The sequence below is a fragment of the Rhododendron vialii genome, chromosome 5a (assembly GCF_030253575.1).
Source record: "Rhododendron vialii isolate Sample 1 chromosome 5a, ASM3025357v1".
NCBI lineage: Eukaryota > Viridiplantae > Streptophyta > Magnoliopsida > Ericales > Ericaceae > Rhododendron > Rhododendron vialii.
Window position 1 is genome coordinate 12,427,487 of NC_080561.1, and position 20,612 is coordinate 12,448,098.

The window sequence follows — 20,612 nt, forward strand, 5'->3', positions numbered from 1 at the left end:
TGCCATGAAATTCTCCCAACTAGGAAAGCTCTACAGCGGAGGAGGGTTATCAACGATCCTAGCTGTCCGGTTTGTGGTTCTAACCAAGAATCTGTTGTCCATATTCTTTGTAATTGCCCTTTAGCTGTTCAAGCGTGGCGTTTGTCGCCTTTGCATGTAAGTTTGGGGGCAGTACAAATTGCTTCTTTTTCTTCTTTTTGGGGCTCTATGGAACTGTGGTGGCAAGATCAAAGCAATAAGGAATGGCGTATGTCAGTTGCTGCAGTCCTTATGTGGTATATCTGAAAGTGTCGAAATGGGGCTCTGTTTGAACATAAGCTAGCTCTTCCTGGGGTGGTGTGCAAGTGGGCAATGGAATATTTGCAAGAGTTCTTGTCTGCAAACTCTTTGAACCCTCTAAATTTTGTTTCATCCGGGGAGGGTGCTGCAAATTCGTGGATTAGGCCTCCAGATGGGATCTTTAAGATTAACGTGGACGGTTCATGGAAGAAAGACATGGGGAAAGGAGGCTATGGTATTGTGGTTAGAGATTATAGAGGTCTTTTTGTTGCTGCTTCTATGGGTTTTTCACAGTGGTGTGCAAGTTCATTAGTTGCTGAAGCTTTGGCAATTCGACAAGGTGTTCATCTTGGCTTCCAACTTGGTTTGGGGTCTATTTTCGTGGAAAGTGATGCTCAATTGCTGGTGAAGATGCTCAATGGCCAGATCACAACCAATCAAGAGGTGGAAATGATCATTCATGATATTCAAGCCTTAAGCAAAAATTTCCAGTGCTGCAGCTTTTCTTTTGTTCGTAGGACTGGTAATTCGGTTGCTCATGTGTTGGCAAGTAAGGGTTTGAGTGGTTCGGGGTATAGTCTTTGGACTGAATCCCCACCGTTGTGGTTACTTGGTCCCCTTTCGAGGGACGGGTCTCCCGTCTGATGTATCGTTCCTGACGTATAAATAACAACAGTTATCATTGTGGCAAAAAAAAAAAAAAAACCCCATTAAATTCACTCTTATCATCTTCCACCAAAATTCTCCTATAAATACCCCACCCCATTGACCCACGAAAATACAACGATATTTTCCACACTCCACCGACCAAAAAAGAAGAGAAAAACAGAAGAAAGCGAAGCTCCAATCTATGGAGTTTTAGAGAGAGAAAGAAAGAGAGTGAAAAGTGGGTTTTGTACCAAGACCCGACTGAAATCCAATTCGATCATTTCAAACTCTTCCCACAACTCCTAGCATCACCAAACATCGTCCAATTTGGTTCCAAAGTCTCCCGATCAAAGAACCCGAAGTCTTCTTTCTCAAAATTCAAGATTCGTTTTTAAATCAATTCGATCCGATTAAAGTTATTATAATCCATTCCAACCACTTCTCTAAGTATATTAAGTGTTTATATGCTTAACCCTATGTCCCAAACGAAAAAAATATAGTTCAATGCGCATTTTCTGCCGTATTCATCAATTTGATATTATTTTTGAGCCCGACATTTTATTTGTAATTACTTATGAAGAAGATGACCCTTATGGTATTTAGTTTACAATCTTTCTGATATTAATATTATGAAAAACTACTGATTTGATATTATTTTCTTACAATATAATATCATCTTAGTATAAAACGTATTAATTATATCCGTTTAATTTATCTGGTAGATTGAGTTGGTTTTAAATGTTTCGAAACAACTTTGCGACCTTTCAAACCTCATTTTTGACGCCTGAACTATTTTTCCCAGACTTTTAACACCTCAAAGATCATAACTTGTTAAGATCATATTTTTTTTATTTAATTATCTATTTATTGAATTATTTATTAGTTATCTATCAAGTTTACTAACGAAAAATCTTTGCGACCTTCCAAATAACGTTTTAACACCCAAACAAATTTTTTCCAGACTCCTTGCATCTCAAAGATAATATCTTGTTAAATTAATATATATTTTATTTAAATTACTATTTATTGTTATTTCTATAGTGTTTCCAATCAAAAATTCCTTACGACCTTATAAACCATATTATTAATGCCCGAGTAATTTTATTTAGACTCCTTACATCCTGAAGATGAAAATTTGTTAATCTCAACATATTTTATTTATTAGATTATTTATCATCTAATTACTTCACTTTCGGCCACTTTATTTAACGTCTTTATTTAAATTAATTTCGCGACTCTTCGAACCCAACTTTTGACACTCTACTGGTTGCATAAGACCTTTAGGACTCTTATTAAGGTCATGTTAATTATTCTAATATTTTACCTAATTAATGCATTTAATGAGTTTTTAATGAATCTAATTACTTGAAAATAATTAACAGGAGCTTAGAAAAATATTTCTTTTTTTTTTTTTAAAGTTCTTACTTATTATCATCTGGTTATGCGATATTAAGGGCAACGGCCCATTCATAAAAAGTTGCGTGATTGCATTGCTTATTAATTGTTTTAATTATCATTGATTAATTGTATATTGCACCGATACTTGATTTGAATGCTAGATTGAACCCTAGAGATATAGGGTGGTATTGCGAAATAGAATTCATCTAGACGATGCTAGATAATGGATAAATTGAAAAGTTTTTATTTTTAGATTGCCTGCAGGCGTGATTTTGAGAAGTAAATGAGATGATTTAAAACTGGCAAAGTAAGCCTAGTGTTGATTGATGAATTGAAACTGGTGGGTCTCCAGTGATGTATTGAAACTGGCAAAGTAAGCCCAGTGATGAATTGAATCTGGCGGGAGTCCAATGATGAATGGAAACTGGCAAAGTAAGCCCAGTGATGATTGTGATGTGGTGTATAAGATAGGCGAATCTTAGTTATGATTCGGGCATGATAAGCTTTCTTTTGTTGTAATGAGAGGGATATACGTTAGGTACATAACTGAGGTGCAATCCACGACAACAAAAGAAAGTGATCTCATGGGACAGTGCATGGCTAGCGGTTGGGGAGGAAAGATCTCGCGGAGGGATCTTAGATCACACAAAGAGATAATGGATAGTAATAAATCAATTTATGTGAAAAAATCTCTGTTTTACTTCTTCATACCATATTTATCCTGCTGCTTGCTAACTGTAAGGTAAGAGGGGTAGTTGGGTTGGATTATTCTACTGGGCAATTTATCACTCACGGATACGTCTATATCCTGGTAAATCGATTGCCTCGGCGATCAATTTGCCAGAAAGCGCAGGATTCAATGGAGGAGCAGTCGGACACAGGAGGAATATCAGGGACAGAGACCGAGTTTGCTCGGGATTCATGTCAAGCTTAGAGTCAACTCTGAAGTTAATGTATTTTGAATCAGTAAATTTATCTTGTGATTGTAATAGATAAACCTTTATCTTGGAAAATTATATTTATTTAGCAAAGTTTTCTTAAGAAATTATTATTTTTTGCTTCCGAAAAGTCGGGGCGTTACACTGGGCATATAGGCCAATAGGTGTAATGAACTATGTCCCAGTAGGTGTGTTTTGTTCAATTTGGATATACTTTCGAACCAAGGTTGGAATCCCCATTCCCTCCATAAAATGTTACTTTTACCAATTAAAAAAAAAACATGCATGGTATTGGTTTGAATTATATAGTTTGGATAATAATTCAATTTGTATCTTATCAATGCAACTTGGTACTTATAGATAACCCATGCTATGGCACTACCTAAAAAATTACATGTACAAATTGGAAATAGTTGTAAGGGCTCAAAAAATAAAAACTTTTTGTCACGAAGTGCCGTAAGCATAGAATAATTAGCTAGACAAACCATTTTGCATTGAAACATATTTGGCAACAAGACTAGGGGGTGTTCTGGTTTTGTTAAAAAATGCTTTTTGAAAAAAGAAGGAAATTTCAAATTCAAATATAATAAAAATAAAAAATAATTTTTCAAATTTGTTTGCACCGTTTAAAAAGATCCTAATGAGATCTATCAAATAAGATCCATATTAATAGGAAAATTATTTACGTAAACACATGATTTTTGAGCTTGAAATTACATTTTTTTCAAAAGTGGAACACCCCCTAAAATATTATTCAAATAATTTTTTTTCATCGAAACAAGTGAATCCGCAGTGTAGCATATGAATTAAGCGTGATCAGAGTGCCGCAGGCAAATTTTTTTTTGTTTGTTGAATATGTCACTTATATTTAAAACTCAGCATAAGTCAGAGTACATGATAGAATGTAATTCAGGCGGAATACAACTCGTATGAAAAATAAAAATTTTCTATCTATGCACTGCGGCGCAATCTAGTGAGCAGCCTTGTTTGAGGCACAACTATGCCAGCTAAACGACTATGCCACAGGCAAGTTCAATGTTCAAATTTAGAATTTTTGGAAAGAATTTGTCACAGTCTAAAAAATAGTACCACTACTTTTGTAGGTAGTGCTGTTGACACAGGTCATCACTAGTACACAACACATATGTATACATCTATGTATATGTATACTTGGTCCGATTTTATTTCAAATTGGATGGTAACGAATCGAACTGAACGAAACCTATTATCAGGCCACAACCAAATTAAACTTGGGCACAAATGCAAAACCAACGAAGACCTAGGGCTGATAAATGAATCAAATTGTTCGGGTTCGTGTTTGTTTTCCAAAACCTCTTTCAAAATCGCTTTATTACGTAACAAATCAATCGTGAATATATTTTCGAAGGTTTTTAATCTTTGAAACCAAACTCAAAAAAGTTACCATTCGGCTCGTTCGACACATGCTTTTCAACATTCAAACTACTCGAGATTGGCTCGAATAAAACTCGTTTAAAATTGCCTTTGTTTCATAAATAAGCCAAACTTGAACAACTTTTTTAACGGAGTTTAGGAGCCACGTGAATATTCTTGGAAATTCTGGAAAAATCTCATACGAACAATGAGCCCGTTGGAATAACCGTCAATCCTAATTACTCCACATTGACTATTTGACTTCTCCTTGTCCTTTCGTTTTCAAATCTACTCCACAACCCCTCTCTCGCTCGCTCTCTCTCTCTCTCTCTGTTTTCCCCGTTACTCCGTGTCTCCGTCTGTTGCTTCTCTCCCTCCCAAAAATATTTCCTCTCTCTCTCTCTCTCTCTCTCTCTCTCTATTTTACAGTTCAATCTAAGCCCTTCGCGTACGAACCAGTAAGAGTTCAGGTGTGTTGCATTGGCGACGAGGGGAAGCCATCGACAAATAATCGCAGTCGCCGGCTAAAAATCAAACGCGGAGGCGGACAACAAGTTTCGCAGTTTGGTTTTGAAGTTTCAAGCGTACCCAAACCGCTAAAACCGTCCGCGTTCGACCGATCAAACCCAGACCCGACACAGATGTACGTTGGATCTAATCACTAGGGATCAAACCACGGCGATTTGCATGGGCAATCAAAATGTTGTTTCCTTCAGTTTATTTATTTATTTATGCATTTAGACTAAATTCCGCTAAGGACTTTTTGGGTTTTTAGGGCTTTTCGTTGTCTTGTCCTCATTCAATTTTTTTTAGCATACCCTTTTTTGTTTTATCTTGAATATTTTTCAAAAAAATTTGGATAAAAACCATAATTTTTTTATTTTTTCAATTCGTGTTTTGAGGGACGAAAAAATAATCTACAAAAATTAGGCACAAAAATAACAAATGCGATTTTTTTAATAAGGACAAAATAAGAAAAAAATCCAAAAATCTTAGCAGAACTTACCCTATTAATGGGGTTCATCTCTTTATTTTCACACACTATGTCCAGGTCAATCGTTTTCATTGGTTATTTGTTGTCTTTAGTACCTAACTATGAAAAAGGTTAAGAATATTTCGACCTTCGTAAGTAGTGACTGCATGGATACTGTATCTGCATGTGACTATGTGAGATGATTTACAACTTGTTTGGTTGTCAAAACAAAAACAATTTTTTTTTTGGTACAAGTTTGTATTTGGCTACTTTTCTATTTGTTTCCCATAGGCTCTGTTTGGAACTTATGGAAAGGAAAGGAAAAGAAAAGAAAATTAAAAAAATTTCCCTTCTATTGTTTGGTTGGAAGAAAAAGAGAGAAGAAAATAAAAATTGAAGTTCAATGAATAGTAAATTTTTCCTCATATTTTCCTCTCATTTTCCTCCCTTCTTCTTTTCCTTTCCTTTCTTTTCTTTTCTATAGGTTCCTTTCTTTGCTGTGGAGAAAATTTGGTTTGTCCTAGTGGTCATGGATAAGGACACTCTGCTTTCTGGGTACACTATTTTGCATGTCTAGTCAAAGAGCTCCTTTTTGCCTTGAGGTCAATACAGTTCACAGAATCATTGGTTATGGGTGAATTTTGACGACAATGGTGCATGAGTAACCGATGATATAACTCGGAACATAATTTCTTTGACATCAATGGCCGAATTTTTTTCTTAATAGTGTGGCCGTGCAGCGAAATTAAAGAGCAACAAGTTCTTGCACAGTTTTTGTTTCTATTCATTCTAAAGAAAAGATAGTGATCCACCTAGTTAGTGTATTGCCCTAGTTTGGCATTATAAGCAAAATGGTTTTTTATTTTTATTTTTTATCCTTATTCAAATTGTTTTTGCATTTGTTAGTTTTTCGTCGATTTTTGAGTATTATTGCTTCGTGATGATGAAGGGTAGGTAGGAGATGCTCTCTCTCTCTCTCTAAAAAGTAAAATTGTTTTTGTATTTGTTAGTTTTTTGTCGATTTTTGGAGTATTATTGCTTCCTAAAAGGTAAAAAAATTATGATCAAAATCAAATTTTTATGGACAAAAAAAAGAGAGCCATTTGGCTTATAATGCCAAACTAGGAAAGTTTATAGTTTTCTTCCCTTCCCATGTGAAAATGCAGACAAAGTGCGTTTTCTAAAAAAAGAAGAAGCCAAAGTATGTACTTTGAATTTGGTCTCTCTTATGGAGGTTTTATTGTTTTCTTGATGTAAATGGAATAGCGAGTTTGGTGCCAAAAGATCTGATGTGGAGTCCATATTGTACAAGCTCCTTATGATAAAGATCTAAGTCTATGGCCCTTCCACCACCACTACCACCCACCCACCCACACACACACACACAAAAGATTCTGATGGCATGGATTTCGCCTTGATACTGTTGCGAGTTCAACAATTCTGTACAATGTTTATAGCATCTATGAATTCTGCCTTGTGTACTGAGTAGCATTTCTGCTGTTAGAATAAAACCAAACCAAACCGAGCCTTATGTCCCAATCACTTGGGGTCGGCTGCTGTTAGAATAAAAGATCTATGTATTTTTTGCTTCAAGCGATGAAAATCTAGCTTATGTCTGGATGCGAGTGACTCTTTCCAATGCTCATAGTCGAAAGTGCATGGATGAATCTTGACTGTAAATGAAGTAGGATGCTATTTGATGACTGGGCAGCTAGGCATTTTCTAAGTTCATTATAGTCGGTAGATGATGGTTGGCGGACTTTTGGAGCATTTAGTTGCTATAGCCAATAAAATGATTTTATATCTATTTCTGTAAAAGAGAGATCCTTTTAACCCATAATAGTCTTTTGTAGATGGAGACATGTTACTTTAGTTTAGTAAACAAAATGGCAGGTTTACTTGAATGGATATCTACCTCAGTTATTTCTGGTTCAAGAAAAAATGAATCAGTCCATATTCTGGTTGTTGATCACTTTTCATCCTTGACGTCCAAATCTTTGCTCTTTTAACTCCATATACAACATCCTTTCACGATGTCGTATTGTTTATGTGTAGCCTCTATTCTTTTTCTCTTATTTGCTTGTTAGCCACTTTAGGTTCATGTAATGAACCCTTTCTAGTGCTGTCTTTGCATTCTTCTAAAAAACCATTGCATGAAAAACAGAAAAAGCGTCTCTCTTAGTACTTGTATTTTCTTTGACAATCCTTATCATGCTAATTGCATGTTCAAAATTGGTCGTGAATGAGGTGAGTTTCACACTCGTCTCCTGCCTTGTCACCTTTCAAATTTCATCTTTAACATTTCCTTTCAACGAAGCTTTTGCAGAATTTTGTTCTTACTTCTTGTCATGGCATTTTGTACTCGGGTTGCTGACTACAATGTGGCAGCTGCCCAGCAAGGCATCGTTAGTGGCTGGAAGTATGTTGGGGCCAAGCAGAACAAATCCCTCCAACCCCCCACCACACACCCCCCCCCCCCCCCAGTTTTAATTTGGCTTTGTTCGGTTGGCTTCTTAGAAATTTTTTTCTAACTCTAAAAACACTCATTGTCCCTACTTTCAATCATTACTCTCATTTCTCTCTCCACTCATTACCCCAAAAACCAAACCCAAAAATTTCACAAAAGCCAACCGAACGAGGGAAAAAATTCTCTAATATATGATTTTGAGTATTACTGATATTATTAGTATAATGTTTACTTAAAAAGTTAATAATTTTTTGTTTGATTTAATAAAAAATGGGTTATATTACATTCTCGTTACTCAATTTCTTTCATAAATAAAAAAATAAGCATATGACTCTTGTAGTAGTCTAAGGAAAACCAACTGGGGCTAGCTCGCTCAGTTGACCAAGACTATTGCATTTCACTAGGAGGTCAGGTGTTCGAATCTCCCCACCTGCGAGTGCATGTTCTCCCCTTAGACGGGCTTTTCCTTTTTTTTTCCTTTGTTTCTTCCCTATGATGAGCTTATTTTTGGTATTGGTTGTGTTTTTGGGTTTGGTTATTTCGTGGACTCTCACAACTGATATAGTGTCACAGGCTTGTATTTTGTACATCATGATGTAAATGATCTCTTCTATCAATCGAAAAAAAAAGGCCTAAAATAACAAAATGATTCATATACTTTTGCAATCAAAAAAAAGCTCTATGATATAATATGTTCTGATACAAATATGCCTACTAAACCGGCCCCCCTCGGGCCAAAATCCTAGTTCCGCCACTAGGCATCGTGTATATTGATGAAGTTGACAATATCACAAAAAAGGTTTCTCTAAAACTACTTCACGGTTGAGAGCCTTAATATAATAAGCTGAGATGAATCGGGTGAGGGTGTCCAGCAAGCATTACTAAAAGTGCTGGAACGAATGGTAAATGCATCTTCTATTTGGTTCGCTCTGAGTTTAGTTAAATGAGGGCTTGTCAGCAGATCTTGGGGAAACTGATCTTGGGGCAGCCTTATGACCAATCTGTTGGAACTTGTGCCATTTTAGTTTATAGAGATGGACTGAATTTTTCATATCGGCAGTGATTGCTGAATGAAGTATAGCAGTGACCCTTAATCCCATGTTTGTAACAACTATATTAGATGATATTTTACTCGGATTTATTGTCCTATCTTAACTTCTGAGTAGAGCTCACTTGCTAGTGAATCACCATCTTCTACAATGTTTGTTGGTCTTATTCTGCAAGCATAAAACCAAGACTAAAGACGGAAGCAAAAATCTGCAAAAAATTCTGAGTTTTGCCCCTATATAACTATTATTTTCACACTTCTTTTAGCTATTGCATTGGCATTGGAGATTCTCTTGACTCAGCTTTTCTTCGAGTTTGAAATTGGTGGGAACTGGATAGGAACCTTGTTTTGCACTTGAGAGTTGCTATAATGATGTGGGTAGTTAATGTGTTTGTGTTCTGATTTGTGGGGCTCTCTATCCAGGTAGTCAATGTCCCAGAGATAGGAGCTCGAAAGCATGCTAGAGGCGACAATATTCAGGTACACTCATACCAGTTTAGGTAAATATGGAAAAGGATGATGTTCTGAAGAACGTGCTTGCAGAGTAGCAATGTTGGAATTAGAACCCATCTAAACTTGAAAGCTGTTGGAGAAACTCTAAAATTTGAAAAGCAGCAATGAATTACATCTGTCCAAAAAACAGTAAAGAAACCTCTGTTATTTTTCTTTAGCCATATCATTCACAGGATTTTTAGCTCAATGAACTGAGACAGCCACAAATCTATAACATGATATGGGGATCTACTTAGGAGAATTTACAACTTTCCATTGAGAGTTCCTCAGAACTAACGATGCAGTTTGTTACTTTGTTGTTGATTTTGTGTGTTGTTTCATGTTGAATTTTCTCAGGAGACACTTAGAATTAGGAATGCTACCTTCTTTTCAGTTTTTAATTGTGTATCAGTTGTTTTGTTTGAGTATGCCATCTTTCTTGATTTATGACGCCTCTCATTCCATCTTTCTTGAACATACGGGCAGCAATGTTTTCTGTTGGTAATTTCATTTTGCTAATAGAAGTTGGTTTAGTTCTCATCTTCAGCAATACATCTATAATTTGTCTCTTTGAAACCTGATTAAGGGTACACCACGTTATAAGAATAAGTTCTAATTTGTTTGCTTTGCTTTGATTGATACTCTCTCTCTTTGTGTTCGAGCTCCTAAATCAGTTTAGCTGTTGATGCTGTGTATGTTTTTTCATAGATCGACACTAAATGTAATCTCTTCATATGTGGAGGTGCTTTTATCGACTTGGAGAAAACTATCTGAGAAAGGTAATTCCCATAAGAAAAATAGCTACGTTTTCTCCTCTTGGCAGAAGCAAAATGTCATTGTCTTCTTAGGTCTATATATCTCTTGGCCAATATTGGACCATGGAAAACAATGAAGTGTTCTGTAGATAAATGCTTGTAAGCCTCCTTGTCTCTGTTCATTTGAACTTCTCCCGACCCTTTTTTTATTTTTTATTTTTTATTCTGTTTATTTTTGCCAAATTAGTGGGTTGTAATTTTTTTTGACCGTATCGAGAACTGTTAAAACTTCATTTGGCGTGGTATGGTTGAGAGGGGGCTTGAAGAGTTTTGGACATGGATGCTTAAGTTAATTTTTTTTTTTTTTAACACGGGAAATGGATGCTTAAGTTCTTTTTGAAAGGGGATGCTTAAGTTCAAGGATGCTGTTTTTGGCATTTTGTGGGAGGTACATATGACTATATGACTTTGCTCGTCTCTCTATACGTTCAATGGCTGCCTAGAGAGTTGAGCTTCTGTATATCTCTACTATCATATATATGTTGAAACGGCCTCAAATTCTCATGGTGCATATTTGCCCCACAAGTACTTTGTTGAAGTTCTGGAGGGACTAAATGCCTGAACTTTCTCCAGTAGGGTGGGAGGGATGAAGAACGATGTGAGAGTGGATCAATGATTCATTATCTATCTTTTGGCATAGGGAGGCATTTTAGAAGGATATCTGCTAAAAATATGAGAAGCTTGCAAATGACAAACATGTACGAGGTCACTGTCTATAGTTTGTTTGTTTAAATTTTTTTGCTTTGACCATGGGAAGCAGTTGTTCCATGGTCTAGATTACTATTGAAATGTTTTGATGGCTGGGAGGAGTGGGAACTGATTTCAGGGCTGAGATCATTTTAGTTCTGCTGTTGTACGGTATGGATTGGGGTCTGAGAAATCAAAATTTGAATCCTTTGAGAAAGGCAGTAAACCCACACTGATCGGAGAAGATAATTAACCCACCGCCATGAACACATTCAGGACTTCATGACTCAAGACAATTGGGATTTTGGACGCAATACACAGTTAGGTCTATCTGGTTTATTTCCTTATCTCTGTTTCATTTGTGCCATGAACTCTATCCATCTGGTGTAGAGTTGCGGATTTTGAGAGGCGATGGATCTTCGGACTCGTCAATAATCTTGAAATACAGAGATCTCTTATTCTCCCCCTTTATTTGCTTTAAGCATCTTGAGATCTCATTTTCCTCCTCATTTGCTTTAAGCATCTTGAAATCGATCACATCTGTTATTATGTGATTCTATTAGGGCTTTGGTGTCAGGACCTTGCAAGAAGAAGGGCTCTATGATCTAAAGGTAATTGATTTGACTTATTTAGTTTCATTCATTTTAGTTCAGTTGTTAGAGAGTTTTTTTTTTATAATTAAATTCTAAAACTCTGTATCGACATTGTTTGCAGTTTTTTTTGTTCTTTCCCCAATGCTAGGATAGGAAGACGTTTTGAGAGGTTTTGACCAATGCCACCACTATGCTATGTTTGCTTATATCTCACAAGTCACACTGGGAGTTGGTATGATATCATCTTCTTGGTTTTGTTATTTTCTTTAATTTGAGGAGTTAAGCATTTCTTATGACCCATAAATTTTTGAAACAGAAAAAAAACAAAAAAAAAACTGTGCACAGGCATACAAGTCTATTTGCATCTTTGATTTGTTTGCGTAATATTAACACCCCACATAGCGGTTCACCAATTTACAGAAGTACATTGACTAACGCTAACATTGAAATTGACTACATATCCAAAACCAAGCATGACTAACAGCCTATGAAATCGAGCTTGGGGACTCTGGTATTTTTCCCGAGTGTTGGGTTTAATAGATTGGAGGTGCTTTGCACATAACAAAGTATTATCATGAGCATCAAAATCATTATAAGTAGGGGATCGGATCGAGTATTCCTAGTTGGAGTGGGTTATGTGGGTAGTACCCAAATCCCCCTAATGAACGGACTATCATCTCATGGGGTAAAAAATCCCACCGAAATTTTGGAAAACAAAAATAGGCTGGGGCCCATGGGATAATCAAACAGAAATCCATGGGTTCTGCGAGTTAACAAACAGGGCCTAAGAGTTATGACTTCGCCATACTGATTTTCTGTAGCTTTCCTTTACTTCTTTTCCCCTAATAGGCTAATATTAACAGGAAGAAGGTTTGAGTTCTTTGCGTGAGAGCACCAACAACCACCATGCAATTTTGTTGTAATCAGAGGTTGGGGATTGATCACAGATCCTTTTGAAGCTTGATTCTCTATTTGAACCAAAATTCCTTGAACACGAAAAAAACACTACAGTCTACTAATTTCGTGTTCGTTCTCTTTCCAAGATGACACGGTGATTGTATGGAGGTCTGGTAGAAATCTCTTTGATGCCATGATTCCATTTCCTTCGGTGTTTTTTCTTCTTCATCTCCCCCCCCCACCTTGAGGATTTACTTGCATTTTATCATCTGATTGAGCTGCAACGTTTAGAAGCAAAAGAAGTAAACGAAATGATTAGCTAGCTATTACAATCGCGGTACCCATACTATGTACATGAGCAAGAAAATACTTCTGTGACGTTTAATGATAATTATCCCTTAATTATTCATGATTTTTCACATTAAGTTTGAGAATTGTATTAAATAGTTTGGAACATTTTTTTTAAATGGATTGTCTACTAGAGGCATCACAATTGAATGTCCTTGGATGTGTCTTTTCTTTGTTAAGAGTAGGGGTGTGCACGGGTCGGTTTTGACCCGAAACCCGAAACCGACTCGACCATGTCGGGTAGAACATTTTAGGACCCGCAAACTGAACCGCACAGGTGGTAGAACCGTTCGCAAGCTCGATTCTTTATTTCGGGTCGGGTCGGGTCGGTTGGGTTTAGCCTTTGGGCTGGTCGGGTCGGGTCTGACCCCACAGGTAAGGAATGCACCAATCCAAACCCCGAACTGAAATCTGATTTTTAACAGAAATTAAACCTGCACCCGTCCGGACCACATGTTCAACCCTGCCTGATACCCTTCGGGTCGAGTCGGGTCTACGGGTTTTTTGCACACCCATAGTTATTTGTATGTTTTAAATTTGTTCTTTCATTAATTTCTCTTAGGTCCAAATTTGGGATATCATTAGTCTGGAATGAGTACTAACACAGTGAGTGACTCCGCGCTGTATTGCATCGACTATGGTGGTTGTTTAGTACTTCTTGTCGCAAGTTTAGGATTGGGAAATGTGAGAGATGCTAAGATCCCAAACCTCTCCCTCTCTTTGCCCTATTAACTCTGGGTGTATCTCGTGCTTCTACCCAATTAACATGACAGTTGAATGCTTAGTAGCATGAAGTGGGTGCGGGTGCGGTAGCGGAAGCGGGAGCGGGAGTGGGTGCGGGGGAGCGGAGGCACCTATAAGCTCCTAATTAAGGTTGGGAGCGCCCAAGGAGCGTATATAGATTACATAAAAATATGTATATAAAATATTTTTAAATACTTAACCATTAAAGAAAAAGTGATACTAAAAAATTTCTCGATCTTAAAGTGTAATTATTGGAAGTTATTTATTCTCAATTCGCAAAACTTCTTGACTAGTATGATTCTCATATGCCTATCAAGAAAACATATGATTCTCATATTCTTATTTCCACAATGGCATTACTCCCTTAAAAGTTCAAGAATAACTGCCTTGACGGCCGATAAGCTCCCATCTTAGTTAGGAGCGAGCTCCTGTCTTGAGGGGAGCAAGCTCCCGTCAAGGTCCCATCTTGGGAGTGCCAATTCTAGCTCCTGTCTAGGGAGCGCACCCATTTTAGAAGGATCTGCTACTAAGGTTGAATGTGTCTTTGTATTGCATCAACTATGTTTCTCCACCAACAATGTGGTTGGGTTTTATACTAAAGGTATGTTCTGAGCATATGAGGTTGTCCATAAGGAGGATTGTTATTATTGACAAGTAGCGTTACATATTGGATTTGGTTGACTGCTTCATTTATTAACTTAGGCGGTCTTATATTTTTTGATTGCACTCCTAACTAGGTGCTTGGTTTTTGAATGATTTTGATAAATCTTGCTTCGTTTTATCTCTCACCTCTTACAATAAGATCAATTGAATGTTATAGTATGCTTAGTTCTATCCCCTCTCCCTTTATTTTAGGAAACACATGTTTGAAGTGTGATCCATGTAGCTTTAGTTTTGAATCTCAACAAGTGGTCTAATTGACAGGACCACTGTGCTAATTCATAAGTAGCTTCTTTATTCCTATTTTTTAATAGCAACAAGAGTGCGTAAATTGTGCGGCAATGTTGATGGTTTCACCAGGGAATGACAATGATTTGTAACACCTTATAACCGGCCGAACTGGTAACAAAAAGGATGACCAAATTTATCCCCATCCCCACCAATTTGATCCTTTGTCTTTGTTGGTTAAATATTGAAAGGATTTTCTACGGCTATGTAGCACTAATGTATGATACGACTCTGATTTGTCCGTAACTGATTCATGTGGTAAATATGATTGCTCTTTGTTTGTGGTATTTGAAAGTGCCAATTAGAACCTTAAACAAGATAGTCGAATATTTACAGTGCGATTGAATGTTAGATAAAGGCATTAGTTAACTATGGGTAAGCGAGAAACCTTTCCTAGTAAAGTTGGTTGTCTCACCCTCCCTCCACAGTGGAGGCGGAGGTTCGAGCTCCACGGGAGGCAAATTTGGGGTTCAGGGCTATGGACAGCCTCTGGAACCCCCTATTGACCAACATATTTACACCCCGCTCACCTTTGCTGATGTATACAATATTGGCAAAAAAAAAAAATTGCTATGGGTAAGCAGTTAGGTGACGTAATTGGAACCAAAACGGATACGGGACATGATACCAACTGCTGACACAAGGTTCGAGCCCCACGGAAGGCGAATTTGGGGTTCACGGCTGTCCGGAACCCTTGTTGACTAACATACTTACACCCCGCTCACTCCCGTTGATGTATACAATATTGGCAACAAAAAAACACTATGGGTAAGTAGTTAGGTGACGTAATTGGAACCAAAACGGATACGGGGACATGATACCGACTGCCGACGTGACATCAATACTCCCAAGGGTAAATATGACAATATATATGCGTTGAAGCATATTTGATTGTTTTTCCAGAGATACAAGTGAATCTGAGTTTCTATCTACAAGGAGAAATTAAAGTATTTCTCTCTTCGCAGTTTAGGAATTTTTTCTTTTTGCATTGTAGTGTAAGAGAATTTATTAGGTCAATACTTGCATAGAAAACCTCCGTTGATGCTTGATCTAGAACTAGAGAAGGAGCAATATATTGTGTTAATTTTTATCCTAGTGAAAACCTACAAGAAAGCTCATGAATGCTAATTTTTCAATTTAATGCTTCCGTAAGTCTTTTTTTTTTTTTTGCATTTAGCAATCTAAGTGCTTGTTAGCCTCAATCTCAGATGCACATTGCAGCCTTTATTATTCTTGTGAAGATTATTCTTGCAAAGCAAACGCTCTCGGATGTTATTGGTGAAAGCTATCAAATTCAAGCCTTGATCGTTGTGCTGGAATTTAGGTACCTTTTTTGTTCTTCTGCATTTTTCCCGTTGATGCTTGATCTAGAACTAGAACTAGAGGAGCAATATATGGTGCTACTTTTCTCTTTTTTTTTTTTTTGGTAGTAATTTAAGATTTCTTTAACCAAATAGAGGAGCTGCCCCTGAACAAGGTACACAAACAAGGAAATTAGAAGGATAGGAACAGGCTCCCAATCCTAAGCACAACAAAAGGAAAGGCTCTAAGCTACTAGAGCAGCCTTAAGACATGAGCAAAACTAAAAAATTTGAGAAGATACAAAAAGAAATCTACCACAGGCTCCCAATCCTAAATCAAATCTACCACAGGCTCCCAATCCTAAGCACAACAAAAGGAAAGGCTCTAAACTAGTAGAGCAGCCTCAAGACATGAGCAAAACCAAAAAAATTGAGCAAATACGAAAAGAAATCTACCACTTAAGACCCCTCAAAATTTTTAGCCAAGATATTCCAAGCCAAGCAGATTTGGGAGTTAATGTTAGATCTTCTGATACCTCTCCATGAGCTAATACATGCTTTGAATGTCAGAAACAGTCCTTTGAACCCCTTCATCCACATTTCCCACTCTTCGTTTGAAAATTCTAGCATTTCTTTCCCACCAAATGTGGTAAATAGAGGCAGCTAGGGATAGCTTGCACACTGAATCATGCCTTTCCCTTTTCTATGAGAAGCAATCCAATGAAGCTCCTGTACCAGATTCTCGGGTTGCTTAGCAATGCCATTTTAGTGCAACAAAGAAGACCACACTTGAGAAGCAAAAGGGCAAGCAAAAAAAAGGTGAACATGGCTTTCCTCATGCCCATTACACAAGACACACTTAGAATTCTCAATGATACCCCAATTCAGCATTTTGTCCTTGGTAGCAAGGCGACTCAAAATGGCTAACCACTGTGTAATAGACATTAGACCATATAGGGACAACCAGAACCACACCACACTATGCCAAAATACTTCAGGAGAAGGATTTCTGACTATTTTTCTCCTTGTGTAAACCAACTCCTGAATGCTAATTTTTAGATCTAATGCCTCCGTAAGTCATTTTATTTACATCTAGCAATCTAAGTGCTTGGTAGCCTCAATCTCAGATGCACATGGCAGCCTTTGTTATTCTTGCAAAGCAAGGTGCTCTCAGATGTTATTGTTGTGCTTGGATTAGGTACCTTTTTTGTTCTTTTGCACTTTTTCCGTTGATGCTTGATCTAGAACTAGAGAATGAGCATTTTATTGTGCTATTTCAAGGGCCTTTCGGTCTTTTTCCTGAGCATTACCGACGGGTTCTATTTCCTGGGGTATCGAAGGCCAAACGGCCAAGAATTGCCCGGTACAGTCTTGCTCTGCCCGATAAATTAGTAGCTTGTTTGTGATTGTTTGTAAAATAAATCTAGGTAGCCATAACAGAAGGGTAAAATAAGACGTGGTCTTTAGACAATAAATATGTGGTCCGTTAACATATATAATGTAGTGTTTGGGAATATGAACTTGGTTTTGGTCTTCAAAGAACCACCACCTAGCTTCTTTTGGCAATAAAGACTTGGTCTTGAAAGATGCCATATAATAATACGTGGTCTTTAGACGATAAACATGTGATCCTTACATATATATAATGTAGTATTTTGGAATTATGGACTTGGTCTTGGTCTTGAAAGAACCACCACCTAACTTTTCACCCTTTTCACTTAGTCTACAAATATGGACTTGGTCTCCGGTAAAAAAAAATTTCATCGTTAAAGATAAAAAGTGTAGTCTTGACAAACCATAGAAAGTCTTTTGTATCTTTTTAGTTGGCCTTTTTGACCCAAATAAATTAGTACGTACTGGGAAAGGTGACAATGTGGAGGGCCGTCATTGTCACCCCCGTCAATCTGTCTTCGTAGTCGGGAACGAGAGTTGTTTGTCATATCAGTTTCGGTTGTTAGGGGTTGTGGTGCTGGCAATCGGGTAGGTGATAACTGTATGGGTCATTCCACAACAACCCTCATCTGTTGTGAGAACTCTCTCCACTCTTCTCTGAAGTTGGGCATCATCCAAGCATGTGGAAGACCAACGATGGATTTGGGGTCTTCTGTGGTGGCGGCCCTATACGACAACTCTCTCCAATTTCAAGTCTTCTTCCAAATGGGAAGTTCGGATCCATGTTTTTTGTACATATCCCACCTCTATTTGGACTAATTATTTATATTGCTTCGTTAATCATTGAACCGGCCATAAAAATGTTTGTTCATAATAGTAAAAAATTATGACGTGCTCCATTTGAAATTATAATATGGTATTGCAGTTGAAATAAAGTATGTGTTTAGCATTCCAATTTATTATTCAAATGTAAAGAGTTCGAATGATTAGACAGTGTCCTCTGAAGTGTTCCAAAAGATAGGAAAATATATAAGAGTGTCAAAGTGTCCTCCAATATATAAGAGTGTCAAAGTGTCCTCCAAGTACTGAAAGTGATGTCGTAGAAGAACTTCAAGTAACTTTTCCAACTAATCCATTTACCACTTTTAAGATGTGAATACCACTTGTACAATCTCAGGACAAGTAATTTACATGAACGCCATAAAAAGTTTCCACAACTTTGAGCTTCAACTGAACTTGCAAGAACAAGCTCCTTTGGCAACAGAAAACAACAAAAACCCTACATTAGCACTTCTCTGACAACACAGGAAACAAAACCCAATCATGCAGATAAAAACCTTTTCCCTGGTGGCAAGTATTCCAACAAACCGTGAATGGTTTCACATGTTGCAAAAAACTTGTTATGCAGACTGTACCAAATGGATAGCAGAATCCAAAAAATAATGACCAAAAAACTGATAGAACTAGACAAGTACCTTCTCCCCATCACCAAGTCCCCGTTACAAATGGCTTGCATTTACTAGACTGCATACAGTCGGAACATAATCTAGGTAGCCATAACATGAGCAGTCAAAGCAATATCCAAGACATAATACCAATGGCAGAACATCAATAGCCGTAAGAAACCATTTCCACAGCAGCTACAGAGCACTAACAGGTAGCATCAGTATCAGTAACAACAACTACAGACATGCCCCCCCTCACAAAAGCTTAAACATTCCAAGGAACAACCCTCCAAGTATAAGTCAATACAAAATTGATACCTACTATAAACGGAATACCAATGTAAGGTAGCTACAAAGAAACCAATTACACAACATGCAACCCAATGGTGCTCAGCAATCAAAGCAAAACAGGTCATAAATGGAGATGAGTAGATGATAAGTAACAGCAAAAGAACCAGAAGGGCTAATCCTTTATCTGGTAACTACCCTTTTTCATAAAGTTGTTTATGATGGAGGTTGGACTGATTTAGACCACCCACAATAGTGCACCAACACCAGAAATGAAATACTCCACCCATGCACTAACCAACCCCACAACCACCCACATTTCCTTACTACTGTCATTATCTGTCTCCCTTCTATCTGACTACTCTGTAACCTACCTTCCTGTAACCTATCTTCAACACCACTTCACTGTACCCACAAACCAGCACCTACTATCATCTGGACAAAACAATCACTAACTGTCTTACTATTGTTCAAATTCAAACACCAACTTACTGGACAAAACACATTATAAATAGTTAACAAAAATCAGTGCATACGAAATCCTTTCATCTGCTCATGCAGTGCCATTTTACAACCACTTCTGCTTCCGTTGTACCCGGTAATTTTTATCTGCACTTCTGCAGTACATCATCTCGCCTCTTGTTGTGCGGGGATAATATAAACCGTACGAGTAGCCTCATTCGCATATCAATACCCATGTTAGCCTGTATAGTACAACATTTGTAAATATCTAACTCTGGGATTTTCAGGTGCATATGGTTGATGAATAAGTGTTCGGGTAGTATTTACCTCTAGTTCACGTGTATTCATCCTTCCCCCAGTCTAGTGCTCTATAAACCTTAAGGTATAAAACCCACAATCGAATCTGCACCCACATAAGTGTGTCCCATTCATTATCATGCAAACATTGTATGGAAAATGGAGATGTTACATTGTAATGTAGGCACTCACATGTTCTTTTGCTGTGGGACATTTGGGTGGTGGATAATCCAATTCTTCCATGGATATTCCATTGGCCTTGTCCGCTTCAAAACAGAAAAGAGCGCCGATACCTGACCCAAACAAAAATATAACTCTATTACAAAGTCACAAATAAGGTAAAATGTCTCCGCAAAGGATAAAACCATTGCACAACAAACAAACACAAAAGATGTGCTTACCACATCTGCAATAGCTAAGGTCTTTTCATCAGTTTTTACGTTCATTGAATCAAGGACATCAATTCGCTTTTCGACCAGGTTTATAACAACACAAAACCAATGGTCACATGTGGCCAGCAAAATCGGCAAACACAACTGCATCCACAATTATTTTTCATTCAGTAATGGGCCCAACCATAGAAAATAACATTACAAATTTATGAACGTAAAGAAATAAAATGTAAGACTTGCCAAATTGCACATCGCGACATCATATCCAAGAATGTCGGTCAAGACATTCTGCTTCTTTAAATTTGTTATATTTCGCAAATTTCCCTACAATGGATGGAAACGTTGTATAAATTCCCACAAAATTAAGT

The 20,612-nt window shown here is 37.4% G+C and overlaps 1 protein-coding gene and 2 long non-coding RNA genes across 4 annotated transcripts; 2 read left to right on the forward strand and 1 right to left on the reverse strand.

Annotated features, from left to right (window-relative positions):
• Nucleotides 1–351: 351 nt before the first annotated feature.
• Nucleotides 352–924, forward strand: LOC131327582 (uncharacterized). The gene has a single exon (XM_058360733.1). It carries the CDS (start codon nt 352–354, stop codon nt 922–924), a length of 573 nt encoding a protein of 190 aa, XP_058216716.1.
• A 7,203-nt stretch (nt 925–8,127) lies between these two features.
• On the forward strand, nt 8,128–17,154 carry LOC131328034 (uncharacterized). 2 transcript variants are annotated; one of them, XR_009200338.1, is made up of 4 exons: nt 8,128–9,623; nt 10,344–11,962; nt 14,694–14,781; nt 17,084–17,154. It is a non-coding gene; the product is annotated as an uncharacterized LOC131328034 (long non-coding RNA). The 2 variants fall into 2 exon arrangements; XR_009200337.1 differs by lacking the exon at nt 17,084–17,154 and having other exon boundaries at nt 14,694–15,190.
• A 2,114-nt stretch (nt 17,155–19,268) lies between these two features.
• Nucleotides 19,269–20,372, reverse strand: LOC131328035 (uncharacterized). The gene is made up of 4 exons (XR_009200339.1): nt 20,254–20,372; nt 20,045–20,145; nt 19,883–19,958; nt 19,269–19,797 (listed from the first exon to the last, which is right to left on the reverse strand). It is a non-coding gene; the product is annotated as an uncharacterized LOC131328035 (long non-coding RNA).
• Between the last annotated feature and the right edge of the window lie 240 nt (nt 20,373–20,612).